Below are 24529 nucleotides of genomic sequence, written 5' to 3' on the forward strand. Positions count from 1 at the left end.
TGTTCGCCCCACTCAGGATGCTGTGCTTCCTGCAAGTGCAAGTTGACATCTGTGTTAATCAAGCTGTCTGCTTACGATCCCTCCCTGGTTTGAATGAAAATGGCTCTGGGGTCAGTGCCTGAGTTAACAGAAGGCTTGTTTTGCAGAGAGTGCTGCTTTCTGAGGCTAGGGCAGACTGGGGTGCTCATACCTGGAGCAGGTCTGCAGCAGTGGCTGTATTGGTCACACTGCAGCTGTTGTCGTGTTCTCAGAGTAATCGTAAAACGCCCAGAAAAGCTGGGCTGCTGTGACACCATCTATCTGGTTTCTAAGAGCCAAGGCTTCTTGGCTGATGGTTCTTGAGACTGATAACCCTAAGGGAGGCTTCTGCCTTTCTGGTCTCTTCTCTGTAGTTTGACTCATTCAAAGAGCATCAAATGGATATTTACAGCAGAGATGTAACTAAGTAAAGCTTAACACAGAACTACGAGTCCTACAAGCATGTTCCAATCCATACTTAGTAATATTTAACCAGTGTCTATTGCCCTTCTCTTCTGGCCCCCGTATTCCATATAGGTAGGTTCCAGGGGTGATTCCACTTTTTTTCTGAAACATTAAGAAAAAAGCCTGGCATTCCCTAGTCTACTGGTGAGGTAAAGGATTTGTGCTGAAACCCACTTGCTTCCTTATCCTGGAACTGCTTGCTATATTTTGCAGTTGTAGAAAAGCAGGATGTCATTGTGCAGTGGAAATAAAGGACAGAGCTTGAAGGTGTGTGTGCATTTTGGCATCTTTGCTTATTGATTTTTGTGGCGTCCACAAACCACCAAATCTATTGAATTCTGTTTTGCTCTTTGGCCCGGCGGTGGGAACAAACAGAAGCCGCTATGTTCTGCTCTATAGCACCTAAGAAATCCATACAGAGGAGGCCACTGGGACTCAACAATAGGCTCCAGAAATAGGCAATTGGAGCGAGTCCACCTTGCATCTGAACTTGCTAGGGAAGCAGAGGTTCCTATGCAGGATGCTTGTAGTGAGGAGAAGAGTTTATCAGAGACAAATCTGGGAAGTGTGAAGTGTCTGAGTTACCTGCCTTGCTGCTTCATCAAAACATAAGGCAGGGGCTGGGGGGTTCTTTTGGCTCACAGCATTCAGAGGTTCAGTTCATCATGGCAGAGGAGGTCTGGTGACAAGGAGAGGAGTTGATTGGTCACATGTGTCCACAGTCAGATGCCCAGCTTCCTGTCTCGTTCTTAGATTTAGTCTAAGACCCTAACCCATGGAATGGTACCCACTGACCATTTAAGGTGAGTCTTTCCACCTCCTTTAAGTTAATCTGGAAAATATTTCGCTGACATCCCAGATTTAGTTTCCATGGTGATTCTAAAGCCAGTCAGGCTGACAGAAAAGATTAACTCTCACACGAAGGAAGGTCCAGGCCTTACCAGACAAACCAGGATCATGATCACTGCAGAAATATCAGCAATATGGACAGAGCTACAGAAGATGAGAGCACAGCTTGTGGGCTAATGACAAAGAGGACAGTGTTGCAACCAGGCGACTTCTCCTGGAGTTTTCTCTGTTGTATCCCCCACCCCCACCCCCCGATCTCTTCTCTATTTCTTGTCAGTTTAGCTAAGAACCTTGTCTGTAGCTTTTTTTCTCACCTCCTTCCCCTTTTCCAGTGTCCCCACCCCCTTATCTCCTCTTCACTCCCAGTCAAAATTTGTGAAAACATGAATCATGGTAGAACAGGGTTCTTTGGCAGTGTGTCAGACTGACTGCTCATTAAAAAAAAAAAAGAAAACACTGAACATTTATGATATACAGCAAAAGTCCTCTGCATGATTTCTCTGCATTTTTTAATGAACTCTGTGTCAGCCAACTAGTACCATAAAAATCACCTTAGTATTTGGTTGCATACCAAGACGGTGCTATCATGATCACTGATTTACAGGCAGGCTGAATGGCTCTTTTCTACGTCTGCCCCATTTGGCAGGGGGTGGGTGGCGGGTGGGCTTAAGTGGGCTCCCCGAATCTTCTAGTGAGGCATCTGTGGAACCATAAGGCACTTCCAACCCTCCAAATACATCCCATTTCTGCTTGTGTGTTGCCCTCGATCGTACCACTGTTGAACGTCTATCTTCTTTGCCATAGGGAAATAAGTCTTTAGAGGAAGGAAGGAAGGAAGGAGTACCACCAAGGTGTTTATGTACTGTTTGGGATGGGCCCTTCCTAGCATCTTTGTATTGCATTTGTTATTAAAATAAAAGCGCGTTTGCCTTGTTCATACTGCATCTAGGTTGATTTGCATAAAGTCATTTGAGGCACATTTTTCCTGGAATCAGTCTCCGGTGGGATGTTGGTCTTTATAATGTCCCATGCGTATTTGGTCATCTCGTTAACATTAATGTGTGACAGCCGCTTTCTTGGTTCAAGGACATGAACATTTCTACAAAATAATTAAATTTCCTTGGGATGTTCAATAATTTTTCTGAGATGCATGATTAAATAATTTGCCATTAAAAAAATAATGTAAATAAAATATTGAGGTTGTAGGCCCTGTACATTGCAAATAGGCTTGTGGCATTTTCTTAGCATGTTATAGTGACTAAACTAAGTTTTACATTATAGAAAAGAGTCCTGTATGTTTTTTAAAAATATATACTTAATTTCTAATCTTTGGTATTGATTCCACTGTCAGTTTTACTCCAGTTTTTCAAATACAAATCAATAGGAGAGGTTTAAAGAGAAATATGACTTTTCTTATTGCAACCTGTAGATTGTCCATTTGATGCTTTCATGAAACTTCTGTGTACTTCCTGGCCTTTACATACTTTTCTTTTGTATCTTAACATCTATTGTATTATTAGGTGCTGCCGTCTTGGTTCCTTAATAAGGTTTTTATGGGAATGAAGTTCTTAGATGGCGTGAGTAATCCACCATTGCCTAACAGTATCTGCTGTAGTGCTGCTTCTCTTTGCTGAGTTTTCTCTTTTCTTTGAAAGAATTCATACATCTCTGATTTCACTTTTATAATGGATTTTGCCTACCAGAAAATTATTTTCTGAACTCCTGAATGGGTGAGTGGCTTGACACTTTAATCTGCACAGACCTTAAGCAGAAGAAGTCTTTTTTTGTTTGTTTGTTTTGTTTTGTTTTGTTTTGTTTTGTTTTGTTTTTGACACAGGGTTTCTCTGTGTAGCCCTGGCTGTCCTGGAACTCACTCTCTAGACCAGGCTGGCCTTGAACTCAGAAATCCACCTGCCTCTGCCTCCCGAGTGCTGGGGTTAAAGTCATGTGCCACCACTGCTCGGCAAGCAGAAGAAGTCTTAAAGAACTTTTTAATGTCAGGCTGGGTTTTCTAGAACTCTTATGGGAAATTAGATTTGGAGATATTAATGCAAAGAACTTCCATGGCTTTTTTTTTTTTTTTTTAACGGAAGCATCTGAGAATCTCCTGTGGGTGGCGTACACTTTGACCACTCTGTCACTTAAACATTTCAAGGGTATTTTCTAAGGAAGATGATGTTCCCCTACTATAATCCAATTCAGGAACGTGACTAATATGTTGTCATCCACTGAGCAGCTTCCTTTGCTTCTCCAGTCACCTGCACTGACACTCTGCAGGGCACCCAGCCTCTCTTGTTGCGTTGTGGGGCAATACTTCTGGATTTCCCTTCTGGAAGAGACTCACCCTTTGTTTTTGGTGGTCTAGGCATCTTAATGATGACCGAACAACTCACTTGCTCTGGATGGCTTGCTTGAGGTTGTCTGGTCAGTCTTCAAGATTAAATTCAGGTTTTGTACTTGTGTCAAACCTGCACAGCTCCAGGCTGCAGTGTGTCAGCAGGTGCATGCTGCCATTTTTGTCTTGTCACCAGTCATAGTAACTTAGATGTCCTGGTTAAGGAGGGGGCTTGCTAGTTTCCAGTACAGAGCTAATTTTTCTCTTTATTCATTGTAGATTGAAATTTTGTAAATACTCCTTTTCTCAGCATACTCTCGACCAGTAGTTAATTAAGACTACCCGCAAATTCCCCTCAGATTTGGTAAAGGGGAAAGGAGAAACCATTTTGAAGTAATAAATCAAGAGACCCACGTTATTGTAGCAATGAGGCTTGCTTTCTGTCTTACTTTTTCTGTACTTTAGTTCATAGTGCTGTTCCACAGTTTGTGAGAATCAGGTTTTAAGAAATAAAATAGAAGGGCATGCAGTGGGAATTGCTGATTGAAGATCTTTGCAAGCACTGGTAGTAGAATCTTGTGCCGTCCAGGTTATGAAATTCCCTAGTCTCACACACTGTGGAGGGAAGTGACTGAAGTGGACCAAACCAGTTCTACTGAGGCTGTTTTATGGCAGTGAGGTTGGAGGATCAGGGGGTCTTCTTGTCATTGGCTGCATCCTTGGACCCTGAGATGTACTCGCTGGTTTCATAGGCAGCCTGTGACATACACGCACATCTCCTAACCATCCCAGGAGTGCGCCCAGCTCAAACAGGTTCAGATTCTTGCAGAGGCATGATCTGAGACGATGAAGACAGGTTGAAAACTGTGAGCTCGGAAGCTGCTTGGGAAACTCTGGAAGCTGGGAATGAAAAACGAGAGTCCAGGCGTGGTGGCACTCACCTCTAATCCCAGGTGGATGCCTGGGAGTTCAAGGTCTGCCCTGATCTTCACCGAGTTCCAGGTCAACCAGGGCTACATAGTAATGCCCTGTCTTAAAGAAGGCAGCTGTAGAGAAACGTCAGAGTTGCGGCAGGGCTCCCTGATATGTGGTGTCTTTCCTTGTTCAAAAGAGTGGTGTTTTTATTCTGTGTCTTCCAAGGCTTACCTCTTCTCTTCTCTCCTCTTTCTTTTTCTCTTTTTCTTAAAAAAGAAAAACAAAATAGGTTCATTGTTTCTACTGTAATAATTCTGATTTCTTCTCTGCCCTCTAGCACCAGCAGACATTTTTGAATCAGCTGAGAGAAATTACTGGGATTAATGACGCCCAGATACTCCAACAAGCCCTGAAGGTATGGCCTTAGCTTACAGCTTACATCTGCGGCGTACTTTTCTCTCTCTTGTGTACTGTATTAGTTAAACCATATATTTGTAGAGACGGGAAAGCAGTCTCTTATAAAGCGAGAGCCTCATTTTGTGTGTTGCAATTGTAAACAAGTAATTCCTGCTACCTTGGAGTGGTGTGTAGCCCCTCTATAGCAGATACTTTTTCTGCAGAATGGTAGGGCATAATTTCAGTGCTCATGAATAATGTTTTTCAACCATGATTTAGTATATGACTGCGGTTCAGTGTATGGGTTAAAATACAATGTGAAGAAGGAACACAAATTAGAGAAGCAATAGGGCCCACAGCTTACCTCTTTTTCTTTCTGAGACTGAGAAATATATATTGCTTTCACCTATCATGTTGCTCATGATAACTTCATTTAGTTAAGCATGCTGTAAGGATATTCCACCTCAAATTTCAGTAGCGTGTGCATCAAAGCCAACGTGCCATTTGGTTGTATCCTAGATACACTCTCATTTCCTTATGGAGCTGCTCAGATGAGTCAAATCCCGTGGCTAGCTCACAGGGAGAAGGATGAAGCCAATGAAGTGTATGCTTGAAATAGAACTGTAGTTTGAGCTCATTTGTATGGAACATTTTTATCACCTTAGTCACAGGCATAGATGGGAGCCTTTGTAACTCATCGATGAGAGAAAAAGTCAAAACGGTCCCTGATTCTGAGCTAGAGAGCTTTAATTTCCAGAGATAGTTTACGATTTTAAAGTTTTTGATGGTTATGAGCAAATATCACCAATGATAGCAACAACCTGCGTTTCAGTTCCTCATGTGGGTTTGTTCATTTAGTCTTATATTTCCAAGAGATAAATACTTCCATTTCCCCACTTTGAAAATGACGAAACCTAAACCGTTAAGTAACCCACTCCAAATCACACAGCGGCGTGTGGAGAGGCTGGAAACAGGAGCTACAGCAGCCATCGGCCGGTGCCTGACTAAGGCTGTGTCTGCTGCTCTGGTGGGAGCTGCTGCTTTGTCCTGTTTGCCAGAAGGATGCTGGCAGGAGTTTATACAGAGCTGTGCATCTTGTCATTGGAGGAAGCAGCACTGTGCAGTCCCTCAGTTCTTAGGAGCACGTCTTTCTTTCATTCTGATAAATACCTGACCAACCCACTCCTTTCCCAGGAGATCACCGAGGATGGAGGGTGGAGGGTGAGGGTGAGGGTGTAGCCCATCACTTGGCTATGTGCATTTGGAGGAGACCCCCTCCCTGTTTTACATTTGAGAAATATAGATCAATTAAGTCTTGTCCACATTCCTTAAGTGTAAGCGGTTTTTCTTCTTCACAAACTTACATTTCAAGTTAGGTGATAGAGTAAATAGGACATTTAAACCCCAACTGATAGCCTTTCTGATTTCTCAAGGGATTTAGTAATGAATTGATTCTCTTACCAAGAAGTCCCTTGTGTTGGGAACCACAGCTACTGACTTCATCACTGTAAGCTGAACATGCTACTAGCTACTTCCCTTAACCCTGCCCAAATACCTGACAAGTGGAACTTGGGATGGCTGGAGAAGTGGCTCAAGGCGATGAGCATTGGCTGCTCTTGCATAGGACTGCATTTTGGTTCCTAACACATTATTGGCTTTCTCCATCTCTACTGGGTCAGATCTCCTCTTCTGGCCTCTGCAGGCACTGCACTCCTGTACACATAAACACACATACACAGACACACACAGACACACACACACACACACACACACATAGCTTTTAAAAAGCCAAGAGAGGAGGGTGGATTCGTTTCGGCTCAGTTTCGGCTCAGTTTACGAGTGCTGTCTCGTGGTGGGGATTCACAGTGGCAGGAGCGTGAGGGTGCCTGCTCACACCTCAGCAGACCTGAAAGCAGAGCTGGGAGACCCTCCCCGTCCACACTTCCCTGAGTTTACACAGCCTGACTCCTGAGAAAGTCACTCAGCCTCCCCAATGTTGCCATCAGCTGGGTACTGGTCTTCCAACTCAGGAGCCTGTGAATTACATTTTAGATCCAAACCATAACAAGAATCTATACTTAGTTATACAGGCTGAATAGCCACCAGGTTGTAAAATCCCTGCTGTGTTTGGGTTGAAGCACTTAGCAGGTTTCTTGACACACAGTAAATACTTCCTCAGTCTTCACTGCAGTTCCTTTGGTGAGCAGTGTACTTGCCTGACAGTGGCCTCTCTTAAAGGTGCCTCTTGGAAGAGTCACTTAGTCTCATAATGTACATAAAGGCGTCACACAGTGAAGCTGTGTTGTTGCCTTCCCACCACCCTCTCCTCAGCTCCCTGCTAGAATGAGTCTGCGGCAGGAATTGCTTCTTCATTCTTTTGCCTGTTGGTTATTTTGCAATTATCTTCATCCCAGAATTCTCTCTTCTCCTTAATAGGTTAGCAGGGATTTCTCAGACTTTGCTTCCATAGTTTTCTTTTTAATGCATAGCCAACACAAGCTTTTTACCATGAACATCATACGATGTCCAAAGTGTTCTACTGCCTTTAAAAGCAAAACAAAACAAACAACCCTGTGAGGTTTTTACATTCTAGCTTCTGATACAGAGATGACTTGATTTATCTCTGAGTTCATTGTGCTGCCTCAGTTAGCTGCCTTGGGATAGTATTACATTTTACCTATCATTAGTCCTTTAGAGATTCTGAAGACAAAACTGAGCAACCCTCCTCTCCTTGCTTTTTCGAATTCTAAATGAACATTTGCATATTTTGATTAGCTGTGCTTTTGATGAGCAGTGACATGTGTGTGAATGTTTGTGTGTGTGTGTGTGTGTGTGTGTGTGTGCGCGCGTGTGTGTGTGTGTGTGTGCATAGTTGTCATCTTGATGGCAGTAACCATTTCTGCCTAGCAATTCTCCCTGCCTCTCCATCCTATCAAGTTCTAAACCTCTGCTGTCCTATGAATCCTTGGCATTTTGCTCCAGTTTGTTCCTAGCTGTGTGTCCAGTATCCGTGTGAGAGAAGCTGTATTTTAACAAGTCACTTTTCACTCTTATGGAACACCCCCCCCCCCGGGGGGGGGGTGCAATCTAGATTACTCATTTGTTTCACTTTGGAAGCTCATGATTTGACTTTTCTAAATGGATAGGAAAGTAATAGAAAACTAAGAAAATAGACAATTGATTTTAGGGCTGTATTAGATGTCTTAATAACGAATATCATAAATTATGGATAATAAAATATTACTATTAAGTTAGAGTTGTATTAAAATAATTTCAAATCAAAATGATTTTTGCCACAAAACATTATGGATAAAATTATGTACATTTTGTGTGATTATATATCATTATTCGAAATTCATTGCGTGTTCCTTTATTGATATTTGAAGGATAGTAACGGAAACTTGGAATTAGCAGTAGCCTTCCTCACTGCAAAGAATGCCAAGACCCCCCCACAGGAGGAGACAGGCTATTACCAGACAGCGCTTCCAGGCAACGACAGGTACATCAGCGTGGGAAGCCAGGCAGATGCAAGTAAGTTTTTCTTCTCAATGTTTTATTGATACGAATTAAACTTTTTTGGTTGTCAATGTATTAGTTTTATTCACTAAGTGAGGTGAAGCATAACTACAAAAATAAATGAATATAAATTTTTATTAGTGTTTTTTTCTAGGTTAAAGACAAATAATTTTATTTATGTTATCTATTATGTTTTGAATATCTCATATAGTCTACATGCCTTTGAAATATGAAAGAACTGTGTGAATCATATTCATTTAAAGTATAGAATTTTAGGAGGGCAGTCATTTACATTTTTCAGCTTTCAGTAGAAGCTGAGTATTGCGTTGAGACTATGTTTATATTATATGAGAATATGTTTAGTGTATTATAAAACTTTCCTCCCTCACTCCACATTAAAATAAAGATTTGCAGAGAAGCTCATCATGTTGTAATCAAGATCCTTCATTATCCAGAATGAAAGGCACAGTAAAGCTTGAGCGAGTTGTTGGGAGACCCCATCCACTCTGAAGTGCACCTTCAGTGACTTCAGTGACGCATGAAAGAGTCACCCTTTCACTTTCACACTTAAGTCAAGGTGCATGAGAGACTTTGCCCAAGGCTCTAGCCTATCCCGATCATGTGCATATTGTCATGTAGCACTCACAGTTTCCAGTGTATACTCATATTCCCAAAGCCTTGCTATTGTTCAATAACTGTGGTACTGGTGGTATGGTTAAAGTATGTGCTTGACTGTGGTTTTATTATTAGGCTCCCCAAAGCACAAAGCTGGTGTATATAAAATGTAGGCATTTATTCTCATGCGTTCTAGGTTTGAGACACGAGATCACTAGCATGTGTGAGGAGCACTTCTGGTTTCATTCTGGGGCAGTAATAATTAGGAACGCAGCAGGAGAGCCCATCTCTCACTTCCTTTCCATGCAGCTAACAGGCAATAGGAGCCGTACTGCTTGCATGAGTGAGGTGCTCTGGCTTATGTCAAGTTCCGGACAGACTTTGCCCCACTTCATCTCTGGTCTCTGCTTCTCCCCTTCCTTTACACTCTGACAATGACTCAACCTGAGTTGAAGTCACAGCACCCACACCGGAGCCACTTTGTCTCTCAGGGTAAGCTCTTGCTGTTTCCACAGTTAGGAAGCGTCTTCAACCTTTCTCTCTCTATAGGTTATTTTCATCTTAGAGTTCAGCAGCTACCTGGTCGAGAACGTTTTCTCAGTCCTCTTGCTTGGAACAACTGTGTTTCCTGCATCCAGGGTGTGCTTCATTTGGAAACCACTTGGACGAACAGTGGTGCTACTACATTTTGTGTAGAAAAATCTCAAGACTAAGAAAAGGAATAAACTTGAGAAACCTATCAATGTTAGAAGAGACGGGGAGGAGGAGAGAAGATAGGGTTCTAAGTATGGGAAGGCTGTGTGGTTGAGACTAATATCCAGTTCTATGGGGCCAAAAGGAGCTAATTACTTAGTTTTTAAAAAAGAAAAAAAAATGGAAGGAAGAGAAAAACATCTGGTTTTGACTGAAGGCAATAGTTAGAGATGCAAACTGGCAGGTAGTCCAGTTTCGTGCTGTAATTGGGGAGGTAAGGTTTTTTAGAAGGACACTTGTGTACTCTTGCTGTTAATGTTATGTTTATGAAACAAAGCTCAATGGACAAAGGGGCAAAAGTGGAATCCTGAGACTGCCATAAATAATGGAAGGCTTATTTGCTGTGCAAGAGGAGAAAGTACTACATAAGCTGAGCAGTAACACCTGTTCAAGACATTTGTCAAGGGCCAGTGCAAACGCTGTGGGACACCAATGGTGACCTGCATAGGTTCCCTTAGAGAGAACACAGCCCACATTCACAAGGCTGATGTCTCCTGATAAAGCACCTACTCCAAGCCCCACTGTATATGTATAACCCTAGAAAAATATTGTGTGACTTGGAGTAAAAGGTAGGTGATTGAAGTTTCTGGTTATCATTTTGAATGCCTTGTTTGAACTGTGGTTTCATTATAAAACGCACCGTGTTAAGTTGGAAGCTCACCGGGTAGTGTGGCCATTGCCTAGACTTGTGACCATTGAGACACAGACTTGTTGAAATTTAAGGGTGTGCTTGCACAATGACCCTAGTAGTAATATTCGTTTGTACTCTGTTTTGTAAACTTATTGAAAGCATAGCTCTTATTGAAAGCATAGCTCTTAATTCAGTGAACTTAGTGAGATTTTTGAGCTATGTAAAGATATACTTATGTTTGACTCTGAATTTATTGCTGAGAAGTGAAGGGTCTTTGTGTGTGTGTCTGTGTCTGTTTGTCTATTTATGGAGTGGAAGCTTATGCATGAAAGAAAAGATACACGACTGGAAATTGTTCCAAATGAGAGCCTGAGTGCAGACTTCTCTGAGTGAGGAATTTCTCAGGCATTGATGTGGACCGAACTGCTTCACTCTTGAGCATGTTCTCAATTTTCTTTGCAGTACATTGGCATCTGAAACTCTCCCATAGTTTGTTTTAAATATGGAAGTTTTATTTTCAGTAAATTATTACTTTCTTCCTTCTCCTTAGCCAAAGCTTGAGTGTAAATGAAGTCATGTTCCCAGCCTACTGGCCTCAGTACTGGCAAACATTTTTTTTTTACTCTGTATTAAATACTCCTATGTTCAACGCACATGTTACTGCCTTGATACAAGTGCACATATAACCACTTGTGCTCTATCCCTCCTTTAGAGAAGAAGAAACAGTGATGCTTTCTAGCCAGGCCACTTGGTGCTACGATTGAGTTTTCAGTTATGCATCTTTTGACAAACAAAGGCAATTAGAAGTTATGTTCCTTGATATGAAGAACAATTATATTTGGGTCCATTTCTGTTATACTGAAGAATTAATTTACCTTTTCAATTCTTTTAAAAGTGGACCCATCTCATAGTTCTAGTTTTACTTTTTATATTTGAGTGAAAAAAATTATAATTTCAAGGACACTTGTACTCTGAACTTCAGAGTTACTGAACTGGGTGCCCATTGGTAGCATTTGCTATTGTAATTTAAAACTGTGGTGTATTCCGGGAGAAGGCTCAAGTTATTTGCCATATAATTAGCAAAAACTCTAGACCTATTCATAACTTGGATAATCCTGACCTACGTTAGCATGCACAATGTCAAAGGAATGCCTCCAGCTTTCAGCTTACATTGGGAATGAAATTCCATGAGATCATGGCAGTATCATCTACTGCTGCAGAGTATACTGCCCAGGTATGGGGGTCCGAGTTTGAAATCCCTAAATCCACATAGAAAGCTTGTGTAATTCCAGTGCTGTGGAAGGCAGAGACAAGAGGATCACTGGTCCTTGTTGGCTTCCAGCCTAGATCAGTTTAATGATAGACCCTGTCTTAGGGACTAGCCTGGGATGGAATTGGCGAGTATACCTGACATGTGCCTCTGACCCTCCCACATAGCCAACTAAATTAGACTAAACTACAGTGCACAGTATTGGCTATTATAATTGTACGTAAGAGTCAAAAGAGTAACTGTCATGGTTTTGGGTCTTGGCACATACTGTTTTAGCCATGACTTTTACAAAGGGTTTTGCCCAGCTTGAAACTTAATATTAACACTTTTATACCACACCTATTAAATTGTTTTAAACTTTTTCAAAATAGGACAAAATCAGTATATGTCCACCAGAGCAAGATGCACCACAGTTGAGCAATCAAAATGTGGATCAAAAGATAAGAGGGATTTGGGTAGGTAATCATTCCGTAGAAAGTAATATGGCTTTATTTACCTTTAGAGAAACTGACACAATGCTTTGACACAGGTTCTAATTAAGTACTATACTAGACTCTTCAAACACTTGAATTGCTATAGGTGTCCTCCCTTTATGTAAGCGGAACTGTGTACCCTGGAACTTAGGGAACTGTCGGTTGCTTGGCCAAGGTTGCTTATAGCTTAGATGGTGGTGGGAGCAGAGTTTGTGTTCTCACCTCTAAGGATACTTACCTTTTCCCATTCCTCACAGTTGTAAAAAAGCAACTTTAGGTAGGAAAACAAGAAATCAATTCAATGGAAGTTACAACTCTTGTCTAGAAGTTTCCGTTGCATGAAACTATATTGGCTATTCACCGACAGCCAAAGTTAGAGATAGGTTAGGATGGTCTGAAGATGTAGCTGATGAGATCCACCAGGGCGTGGAGAGCCAGTTAGGTAATAGATGTGGACTGTGGAATGGCCTGGATAACTTTCTAAATTCATTGCATTCTTTTGCAAGTGCAGCTTCTGTTTTCTAGGCCTGTGCAGTGCTCAAGCACTACAGTGCATTACCGTAATACTTACAGTAGCACTACAGTGCATTACCGTAATACTTACAGTAGGGAGGAACTGGAGAGTGTATGTCTGTTTATATAAAAGTAGTTTGTAAATGTGTTGCTTTTTCTGTCCTCTTTGTAGAAGATGGGAACATATACTCATATCTTATTACCGTCACTACACATAGCCCACTTTTAAAATTCAGTTTCATATTTGGGTGTTAAATTTCATATGTTTTGGTACATACATACAGATTTTCAATAATTTTAGGGGCCTTTGTAAGCCGTTGAAAGATACAATGTCTGCTTGTGGAGGGTAGTGCGGAAGGGGAATGCGAGGTCTCAGAAGTTGACAAAGAACAGAATTGCCGGGCCAGGATGGCGACATGGGTGTGGCTGTGGTTGGGACCAGGAGCTGCTATTTTAGGCTCTGTCCTTAGAGAAGGCTTCTTGGGTGAGGTGACATTTGAACAGAGACCTGAGGGAGGCGAGGAAGGGAGTCACAGGGCTGTGTGAGGAAAGTGAGTGCCAGCCCAGCCTGTGACAAGATGGGGTTTGGCTCTCGGCATGACCAGTGACAGCAGGTGCTGAAGCTGGACTTGGGAGATTCCCCGAGGTCTCATCTGTGCCTTCCCGTCTTAGGGGGCTCCGGTCCTTGGGGTTCCCCGAAAACAAGCGGTGCAATGTACAGTTCTGGTTTTGCATTCCAACTTGTTGCTTCAACTCTCCTCGGATTCATTTCTCCTTCTTTCCTCTCAGTCCTGGGGATGAAACCCCAGGCCTTAGTACATGTGAGGCAGCCTTCTAACAGCCTTTGGATCACCCAGGTCTCCTCAAGTTCCTGTTCAGGGTTTTCCTACTCAACTGTCCCCCTTGAGCCTAGGAGTCTTTATTGGTGACAAATATAAAATTCATTTATCACACAAAATACAACATTCCCCTGGACTTAACTTCATGTAGATAAAGACATAATGAAAACATTCATTTCTCCTTTGCAGATTAAAATCTTTGCATTGTCATTCAACTAGACTTTGGGTTAAATGATGTACTTGTAAACAAACTTAATTTTTTGTTTTGTTTTGTTTTTTCGAGACAGGGTTTCTCTGTATAGCTCAGGTTGTCCTGGAACTCACTTTGTAGACCAGGCTGGCCTGGAACTCAGAAATCCGCCTGCCTCTGCCTCCAGAGTGCTGGGATTAAAGGCATATGCCACCACGCCCGGCTACAAACTTAAATTTTAGAATGTATTTTCATGATGAAGTGAATTACAAACCATTCAAGGACTGAAAGTGTGTGTAAAACCCCATAGGATACATGTATTTGGGATGCAGAGAAACATATATGTATATATAATATGTATATCAATTTCATGGTAGTTTCTTAGAGAGTAAACATTTATAAATGAGAGGATCATGTGCTGTACTTCTGACTTATGAAATTATTTTAATTTAGACAATCTTACAAATGGGTATACCTGCTCAGAAGATGATGTAATCTACTCAAGTGGTATCCAGCCAGCCTGTCTACTAAGTAGCCTTGTCCTCACAGTGGTAGTACAGGGAGAGTAGGTAGCTGAAGAGTTTGCAATGTTTTTCTGAAATCTTAGCATGGCACACATATAAGGGTATAATGTACTGGTATTTGGATGGATTTTTTTCCCCAAGGCTATCAATTTTAAACTTACTTCTGCCAATTACCAATTGTTTATAGCCAAATTAATTCTGAGCTCTTTTTTATAACCATATGGAAAATGCTAGTTTTCATTCTACAACTGATAGCTCTAGCATTTAATATACTCGCTGTGCTATTAATTCCTGAAAAGGAAGTTCAGTGAGGCCCGAGACTGGATTTCTCAGCTGTTCATCAGTATATGCCAGAATTCAAAAGAAGTAGGCTTCGATGCCAGTGAAGGAGTAGGTGTGCTAGCAAGGGCAAGAGCAAGAGCAAGCAGGCAGAGGAGTAGGCTTCCTTCTTCCATGTCTGTTATAATAGGCTGCCGGCAGAAGGTGTGGCCCAGATTAAAGATGAGTCATTCCATCTCAAAGTGGATCTTCTCGATTCAAATGATTTAATTAAGAAAAATAAAAATCCTCACAGGTGTCCCAGCCTCTTTGGTTTGTTTTAGTTAATTCCAGATGTAGTAATATTGATAACCAAAAATAGCCATCACAAAAGAAAAAAAAACTATGCATGAATTATAGAAAAAGTTGTATTTTACTTACTAATTTCTTATTAAATAAAATGATACTTAAAATCTAGATAATTCGGTATGTACTTAGGTCATAAAAAAATTCATTATGACCACAGTGTTGGAAAACCATGGGAGAAGACAAGCGGCTTTATGGAGAGTCATGGGAACACCATGAAGAATATTGTCATTACAGTGGCTTTACAAATGAGAACTTTTCCTTTGCTGGAAGAAAATGTTTCAGCAAAGGCCTGGTGGTATCTGATCTCAGCTAACCCTTTCCATCATTAAAATGTTCTCTTGCCTAATACCAGGCGAGGCAGGCTCCAGTTCCCGTCTGGGTTACAGTTGTTCCTATTTGTCCAACCCCTGGAGGAGTAGAGATGTGGTGATAGAGAAGGGTAGCAAGAAGCACTGAGCCTGGTCCTGGGAGCTCAGGCAGGTTTTGCCTTTGATACCAATGGAAGGAACAAGTGTCTTTTGTTTGTGATGCTGTCAGGGCAAGGCAGACAGTATGCATGTGTGTAGACAAGAATGAGAAAGCAGGACACACTGGGTTGGGCCACAGTGTGGAGGACATGAGCGTCGATCCAGAGCTGCTGCACACAGGGCACAGAGGTGACTGGCACAGAGGGCTTGTAGCAACATTTGCTGACGTTCACCAGGTGACTGCACTTGATCTTGTCTCAACTCAGTTGTAAAAGCCAGATTACAAAAGCTCCCACCCTATCCAGCCAAAAATATTGGAGGACATGTTTGTATTTAATAACGCGGCACACGTTTGATCTCAGGACTCCTAGAAACTCACAAATTTATGGTGCACTTCCAAGTGCTTTTGTTGAAATAGACTATTTTCTGAGTTAAAACTTAAAATTCAGAGAAGCTTAGGAAATTAATTTTTACCCAAATAGCAACCTATTATGTTTCTATAAACATTTTGTATAAAGTATATTTCTGAAACAAATTAGTGGGAGGGTACATGCTTTCCTCTGTTGAAAGTGTCTCTATGTATGGTGTTGGAGAAGAGCTGGGATCTCAGGCCGGGTTGGAGGGACTGCATTCTGCATTCTTTATGTGAGGAAAGCCTGGTTTTATGCAGATGTTCATTTGGAAAAGGGAAGAGGTTTTAACTGATTATTCAAATAGTAACGGATATTTTGTTTACTATCCCAAAACTCGGTGGTTCTTAATTTTTGAAGGGTGAGTTGTGGTGTGAATGATTAATTGCTTTCCCTCTGGTGCTGTTCTATATTACAGTCTACCCCTACCGTCCTACTTGAATGGATCTCTTACCCATACATGATTCTGGAAGACTGAATGGATAATTGCACGTCTGTCTGTATTATGAGAGACTACTATGTTAAAATACCAAATTGTTAGCAGGTTATGAACTGGCCTTAGCAGAAAAGCCTTTAGACTCTGAGACACTATCAGAATTATACTAATTGAAACATATTTTTGTTTCAAAATTCTGAGCTTGGATGAAAGTTTCTTCTCAGTTATTGACAACAGTTAAAGTTACTGTGTGTCACGGGGGAAATTGAAGTTTGGCATTCATACCTTGTAGTATGTCATTTGTTCTTTCAGCTAAAAATGGTATGAAGAATACTAAGTTTGCAACTCCAGCCTTGGACAGGCTCTTAGAGCAGGCTTTCACATACATGCTCTGAATTTTTAGTCATTAACAATTTAAGAACCTTGTAAATTAAGACTCAATGTTTAGTAAAACTACCTTTTTTTTTTGGATCAAAGTTATAACTCGTAAGAGAAGCTGATTTTTTTTTAAAAGAATCAACTGTGTTTATTTATAACCCAATAAAGGGAATTTCGCATTGGTTCTGGTGCCGTGATTTGTGCTAAGATGCAATCCTTTGCTCCTAGCATTCTGCGTCAGCAATGCACATATCAAGAGCAGCAGAGGGATTGCACATCCATATTATTATGATCATAGTCTTTACCCTCATCTCTTCTTGAAAGTCTGTTAGGATGAATAGATCAGGCCTGAAGAATTGATTGTGGGGAAAGAGGGATGGAAGAAATGAAAGACTTAGAATTGGAGCCTGTGTACCACTCTTATCCTTACACTTATGGCATAGGTCTAACGGTGCTGTCCTTTCCGATGGCTTACTTTTGTGTTAATTCAACTCCAATTCATAGATCATGAAGAGAGCACGTGTAAGTTAGTGCCTTTCTAAGTAGTCTTCTAGTCAGCTAGCCATGAAACCGCCAATATGCTCTATAATTTTAGAGAAGGAATTTAATCCAAGTGACCTAAAAACATCTCGCATGCAATTGAGGGAGGGGTCTTGTGCTCGGCTTTAGGCAGGGACTGCAGATCATTGTAGGACTGACCCTCGCAGTGCTTCTAAGTCCTTTGCCACACCAGGAGAACAACCTGGAGGGTGGCTCTGATCGAGTGCATACTTCTTAGTACATAGCTTTGGCTTAGTGAATAGAAAGCTCGATGCTTAACCTCCGAGTGGCTTCAACTGGATATTGGAATGCTAAGAAAATACTGGTTTCACTCTGTGAGTGAGCTTTATACAGTAAGACATTGGCTACTGGAGTGCTACTATAGAGCAACATCTACACATCCATTAAAGATTGGAAAAAGCAGCAGCACTAAGATCATGGTCACTCTGTTGCTTCTACCTCCATAGTCTCCTGTTAGTAATGGTATTGATGTGACCTGAATTCTATTCATAATCTTCTTTACAAGTGAATATGGAAGACAGGTTTGTTTGTTTTCTGAGGGAAACACAATAGAAGTATGGGGGAATGGAATCCATGCACTAATTGATCCTGTTCCTAGAGCTTGGCTTTCTACTTTCCTATTTCAAATTTATTTCCTCCCCATCACTCTCCGGGTTCTAGCCATTTTAATTACTGCGATGGCTCTTGTTTTGTGATGCATTTCATACCACCTACAACCTTCCCCCCAACCCCATCCCTTTGTCTCCATTATTGAGTCTGGACTGGGAAGCTTGACCTTCTTATAGCTCTGGCCTCTTATAGCTCCATCTTCTTTATAGCACCATTCTCCACATAGCTCCTCTTTACAGCCACAGCCTCCTTAGCTGTGTCCTGAGGACCATGTGCTCAGTCACATGAAACCATGTACTTGATGGCATGTGAGAGGTCCCATCATTCCAGGTACTGTACCCCGGGACTCTGTACTGTATGCTTCACCTATCTTCCCAGCTGTGATTAAATACGGTGTAGCAGAACTTACTGTCTTTTATGAGGTTTCATTGTATATGAGGTCATTTAAAGAACCCTTTCTACAGCAACTATGTCTAATATTTTAAAAGTTCTTGTGTGCTCCTCTTGGAGAAAAAGTGGTAGGTAACAATAAAAAGAGATTTTTGTAATTGTTAAAATGCAGTGATAAAATTAAGGCAGCTTTTCCCATTTTTTTCTCTTCTTTTTCTTTTTTCTTTTCTTTTTCTTGTGTAATATTTTAAACATACTTAAGGTTTAAGGAATATGAATATATATTATGTCCAAAACATGAAAACAATTCTGATTACCCATTCTTTTTCTCATTGGACGGATTTATTTTACTGCTTAAATTGTAATAACAGTATCCATCATCAGCGTCGTCTCTGTCGAGGAAACTGACCAGTACACATCACAGAACTGCACTGAGCATATTCTACTGAAGTTGATAAAAGCTGCAGGTTTTAGTCATTGGATGTAGAAGTAGAACTTGTAATGTTCAAGTTCTCTTAAGAAATGGGGGAGACAGCCAGGGCCACACAGAGGAACCCTGTCTCAAAAAACCAAAAAAGAAAAAAAAAAAGGAAAAAAAAAAAAAGAAATGGGGGAAATATGTTCATTTGCATATGTCTGTGTAAGTAAAATTCTTGTTTTCAATGAAAGGAAGGATTTATGTCCTAATGTAATCACACGGTACTGAAGTGTAAAGAATGAAGTGGCAGTGCCTTACAGCTCCCTCTCCTACATTTCTCACTAGAGATAACGACTTTTGAGAGTATAGCTTATTCTCAGACTAAAGAACACACACACTCACACACACACACACACACACACACACACACACACACACACACACACACACACACGCGTGCGCGCGCGCACACACACACTCCTATGCTGTTCTCAGTCAGTGTAATAAATACATGAATCAGAGAGCACCAGTGTAAAGTTTTCTAGTGCTTGCTCTGCTCTTTATTGATAAGCCATACTCCCAGCAGTCTTTCTGCTTATTTGCTTTTAATAAGAGATTGCATAGTTAATCAACAAATACCAAGGCTTTTCTAGATTTTTCTAGAAGAAACTATGAAGTTACCGAGAGTAGTTAATAGTAGCTATGTTTGGATTATTAGATATATGCATACTTACAAAATTAGACAATTACCTTGCTTCTGGCTTTTAGCCTGCCAAGGTTTATTACGCATGACGTCTCTGTGATAGGGGTTCATTTTTATTTGTTTGACTTAATTTTGAGAAAGATCATTTTCTTTTCAGATGTAATTGATCTCACTGGAGATGACAAAGATGATCTTCAGAGAGCGATTGCCTTGAGTTTGGCGGAGTCAAACAGGGCATTCAGGGAGACGGGCATAACCGATGAAGAGCAGGCCATCAGTAGGTAAGGACAGTTTGTGCCAAGCCTGAGTGTGTGACTACTTCTATATTCCAGAAAAAAAGATAAACTTTAACTTTAAGATCAATAAGATATACTTTATTCTGAATAAATCATTAACATGTGCCTGTGTTCTTTCTATGCTTTATATAATAAAACATTATTTGGTTATGAAACTTTAATTTATTTTGTAATTGTGAAACACATAATTTTGTCACAAATTTATTTTTTTATAATTTTTTTCGTTTTCTTCTGTAGTTGGTTGAATCTACTTTCCAGTTCACTTTTAGAAATGTAGTAAATGAGATGAGGTTTTTGCTTTTTTGTTTTTGCTTTTTTTTATTTTTTTATGAGCCAATGGTAAATATTTTGAACATATGGTATGTAATTATGTTGGGTAGTGATACTCTTTAATGCCTCTGTATGCATGTAAGCCATGGTCATATGTATCTGTGTGCGGAGGCTAAAGGCCAGCTCTGAGTGTGGTTCTCTTTGTGTTGAGACAGTCGTCTCTCCCTGGGACCTTGGGTTCAGCAATGTGATGTGGGAGATACGTTATAAAATAAAAGTTATACTTGCCAAAAAATGCAATGAAAAGTGCACATAAACTTTTGTTTATATTAGCATATGAATATGAAACTATCTAGAATTTTATATCCCAGATTTTTGTCCTGAAAATGTCTGCATGTTTATTGGGTTCATATTTACATTGCCTCCATGCAAATGCATATTACTAAGGTATGCTTTTTCTTTCCACTTGGAATCCCTGCTGCTTCTTTACATGTTTATTTCATGAAAATTTTGAGACAGGGTCTGATTGTGTATCCAATGTTGCCTTGAACTTCTCCGACCTCTCCTTATGAGTGTGTATATCTGAGTGACAGTCTCTGTCTGTCTGTCTGTCTGTCTATCACCTATCTATGTATTGGGGAACTGAGGGTGAAAACCATGTCACTGAGCATGTCAGTACTTCCTCTTACCAACGAAACGACGCTATCCTTGCAGCCTCTGTCAGTGTTTTCTAACTAATACAATATAATCTTATTGAAGTTACAAACTGTTTGGCTTTGGGATAGTTCTAAGAAAGGGGTGAATAGACAATTTCATCAGAATGTGATTACAAAAACCTAGATGTCATGTCTTAGGTTAACAACAGCTCCAGCCCTTGATGCAGGCAAGAGACAAACCTGAGACTTCCAGTCTGCCAGATTACTGTGGCATTCATTTTACAGTATGCCGTGTAGTGAGTTGGGATACTTTAAAATGATGGGCATATAGTAGTAGCATATTGAAAGTATAAATGCGGTGTCGTAGATGCTGAGTGCTGAGAGCATAGTTGCTCCAGCTGTCTATAATTGCAGTTGCTGTAGTTTTAAGGACTGGAGTACAGTAAGTTTGTTTATACTGTGTCATCACACAAACATGCCTAGTGTTAGGCTGTAACACAGTGGTTACAAGGCCACTAGGCAAAGGAAATTTCATCTGCATTGTACTCTCTTAGAACCACAGTGGCATATGTAGACTAATCTTCACCACGTGTGTGTGTGTGTGTGTGTCTGTGTCTGTGTCTGTGTTTAGGTAATTGTGATTATATTGCTAGTCTGATTGAGACATTATATTTGAATCTTCTTAGGAAATAATCTTTACTTCACTTGATGTATTGGTTATTGCCACTGCCATGTTCTTAATCACGTCCAACGGCTACTTGAGCAATGTCATTATCACATATCACTTCATTGAACATATTAGAGCTGTGTAACAAATCCATCGCATGCTGCTGCTTTGAGGGGTCTGTAATAGCATAGCTCTTTTTCAACACCATGTTTTCATTTCTTAAGAGTTCTTGAAGCCAGCATAGCAGAAAATAAAGCATGCTTGAAGAGAACACCTATAGAAGTTTGGAGGGATTCTCGAAACCCCTATGACAGAAAAAGACAAGAGAAAGCTCCAGTCGGTCTGAAGAATGTCGGCAACACCTGCTGGTTTAGTGCAGTTATTCAGGTAAGGGTGGAGCTCTGACTCTCAGTCAGGGGGCCTAAGGAGCGCCTGAGGGGCGGGGTGGGATGTTTCTTGTTACATTTCAAGTAGAAACTCAGGCAGGGTTTTCATAGATGTGGCATAAAGTAGTTTGATTTTAGTATCCCCTAGACCGTCTTGTCTTTAAAATTCCCAGTGTGTCTTTTGTTGTTGTCCTTTTTTTGGTTTGTGTTTGTCTTTATTTCCTGTTCTTTGTTTTAGACTGGTTCTTGTTCTATAGCGCAGACTAGCCTAGAACATAAGACCTGCTACTTCAGCTTTGGAGTGCCGGGGTTATAGGTATGACATCTGGCTAAAGAAAGATTTCATTGTTTTAAAAAGATTTTTTTTTTTAAATTTAATTTTCAAACAAGATCTTTCTATTTAGCCCAGGCTGGCCTCAGTACTGAGGTTACAGGGTGCATAGCACAATACCTGCCATGAAGTTTCCAATATGTACAACATAAGTTATTTCCTTCCAGTTATATAAGATTAATTTCTACTGGCTTCTTGCTGTTAGGAATTGGTGCAGTTTTATTGATTCCCGAAGAGGTAGAAAGAAGATAATCTTGTTGGTATATCTATTCTGAAAGTATAGAGAATAATTATAACCAAGGTAGGAAATTAGAGTTAACTTTTTGTGACTCAGATCAGACTTATTTATATATAAGGGAAATAGTCATATTTTTACATGACTACATATTTACATAATTACAAATTGATTCTTTAAAGAGACATTTTGTTTGAAGCTGGTGTTGATGTACAAATATATCACTGGACATATGCGAGAATTCTAAAAAGAATAAACATTGATAAATCAAGATTAACACATTTTATTTTTACCTTAGAAAATTCTTGTGGTATGTTTTATTAGCTTTCTCTAAAATAGGAGATGTTTGTAAATACACATACCCATTATCTTCTCAACAAGGAATAATTTTTTGTAATATATTTAGTGTGATCTCTGATTTCCAACTTTTTATGTAGTAATGATGATTGCCATAATTCTTTCATTCTCTGTTGGTATAAATAGTTTAATTTCAAATTTAAGTGACTATTCTCTAGATATTTTGTTAAATTTCATAAGTTTCATAGGAGAGTTAGAATGGTTTGATTTACTATTCCTAATTAGAATCATTGGGCCTATGTGCCCTTTGGTTTTGATGCTCAAAAAGACTATTTTGCAGCTTCCTGAGTCTGTTTTGTTTTTATGATTGCTTCAGCTTGCACACGGTGAGTGTCAGAAGTATTTCACATCGTTCATTTTCTGCTAGTTTGTCTGTCATTGCTAGGCGACTCATCTGTGATTTTAATGTTTGTTTGTTTGTTTGTTTGTTTGTTTGTTTGTTTTTTCATTTCTACAAAGTGTAGTATAGGTTTCATGCCCCACCCCCTTTGCTTGTGGCACACGTGCAATTTAGGTAGATTCCTTTTGGTTTTCTGGACTTAACGCCTCATTCTCATTGTGCTGGAATAGACACTGATAAAGAAAACGGCTCATCACTTGCTTTTCTAATGCATTAGCAGTCTAAGAAATATCTGGATATCTATGCATGTGTAGCAATTCTTTGACCGTAGGCTGCACTCTGAATTTTTCATTCATGTGTGTCCAAAGCAATAGTTAACATTTACTTGATCCTCTGGAGTCCTGTAGACATTACAAGCTGTTTAGGATAAGCTAGTCTTTAGAGATGGCTTCTCTTCTCCTGTCTAGCAGTGGCATAGTTTAGAAGAACAGATGTAAAGCTGTGGTCTGAGTGTTCCTGAAAGTGCTGGCCTGCCGGCATGCCTTCTACACAGCACTGTGCGCACTAATGCTCGTGACTCCGTGGTCAGGCCATTTTCACTGAGACGGTCAAGGAGAGGAAGTCCTCCAAGCAGCATTCGTTAGCTAGATAAATGCTGTTCACTTCTGACAATATTCATGGAAATTTCCATTTATTCCCATTTGAAGTAATAAATTAACAGAGACAAGGAAACTCTATCTTTCCTATTCTTTTTCTATTTCAGTTTAATGTGACAAAGAAACCATCCACCTACCCTAAGTTCACTAGATGACCAAGGTTATGTGTGTGTTTAAAAAGTGACTCATTTTTCCTTCATAGAAAGTAGTAATTTTATTAGTTTTAATATTTTATTTAAGTTTAGTAGTGACTATACCCACGATAGCAAATTTAGCTACTTAAGAATATTTGATTTCTCTAGCAGAAGCCTAAACTCCCCATACAGATAATTTTCTACCTTGAGAAGGTTAGGTTGTCACAACCTAATAAAAGTGACTTTTAGGAAAAATATAAATCTTCACACTGGAAATCTGTGTAGGGAGTTAATTCCACAAGTTCACATAAAGTTGTATTTTTAACTGTATTTTCAATGTTCACCATTATTTTGAGGGGCTTTTTATTTTGATGTTTAGGAATTTTAATCTTTAATTTTTCTTTTTCTGATATTGCTTAATTCTTAGGTGTGAGCTGAGATGTAATTCCTTACTTATAAATATAACTCTCAGTTAAAATTGCCTCCACTGACATTCAAAGCTCTAATTGGAATTTACAAAGTCCGTGGGAATTCCTTCAAACTGATAAGTGCTCCGCAGTTTCAGTTCCCAACATCTCAGGGTTGGAGCTCACTCAGCTTGCAGTTATGTGAGAGGATGAAGGTGGATGTGTCCCTGCTGCAGCTCAGCACACAGCAGCCGCTGCTTCCCGGGTGATAGGCCCTTTAACAGGCTAGGAGAAGGAACCGGCCAGCTTCAAGTCTTTCCTTAGGAAATGTTTATAAAATGGAGAGAACGCAGTTTCTTTTACACCCACTCCAAAGGAAGTTCAAAGCACAGCACTGGGGTTCTCATTGTTCTTTGGCAGTGTCCTCACAATTCCGCACGAGTGGTTCATACCTCCACCTTAAGCTTTTCCATAGCGTTCTTCTTCTACTGTT

General features: G+C 40.2%; 1 protein-coding gene across 3 annotated transcripts in view; it reads left to right on the forward strand.

Annotated features, from left to right (window-relative positions):
* Positions 1-24529, forward strand: part of Usp25 (ubiquitin specific peptidase 25) — a 103100-nt gene that overhangs the window by 15300 nt on the left and 63271 nt on the right. For all 3 annotated transcript variants that reach the window (XM_006523055.3, XM_006523056.3, NM_013918.2), the window contains exons 2-5: positions 4920-4997; positions 8365-8509; positions 19459-19582; positions 21415-21577. In XM_006523055.3, the coding sequence (XP_006523118.1) occupies positions 4920-4997; positions 8365-8509; positions 19459-19582; positions 21415-21577 (510 nt within the window). The remainder of the gene's footprint in view (positions 1-4919; positions 4998-8364; positions 8510-19458; positions 19583-21414; positions 21578-24529) is intronic.

The sequence above is a fragment of the Mus musculus genome, chromosome 16 (assembly GCF_000001635.26).
Source record: "Mus musculus strain C57BL/6J chromosome 16, GRCm38.p6 C57BL/6J".
Classification (NCBI taxonomy): Eukaryota; Metazoa; Chordata; class Mammalia; order Rodentia; family Muridae; genus Mus; species Mus musculus.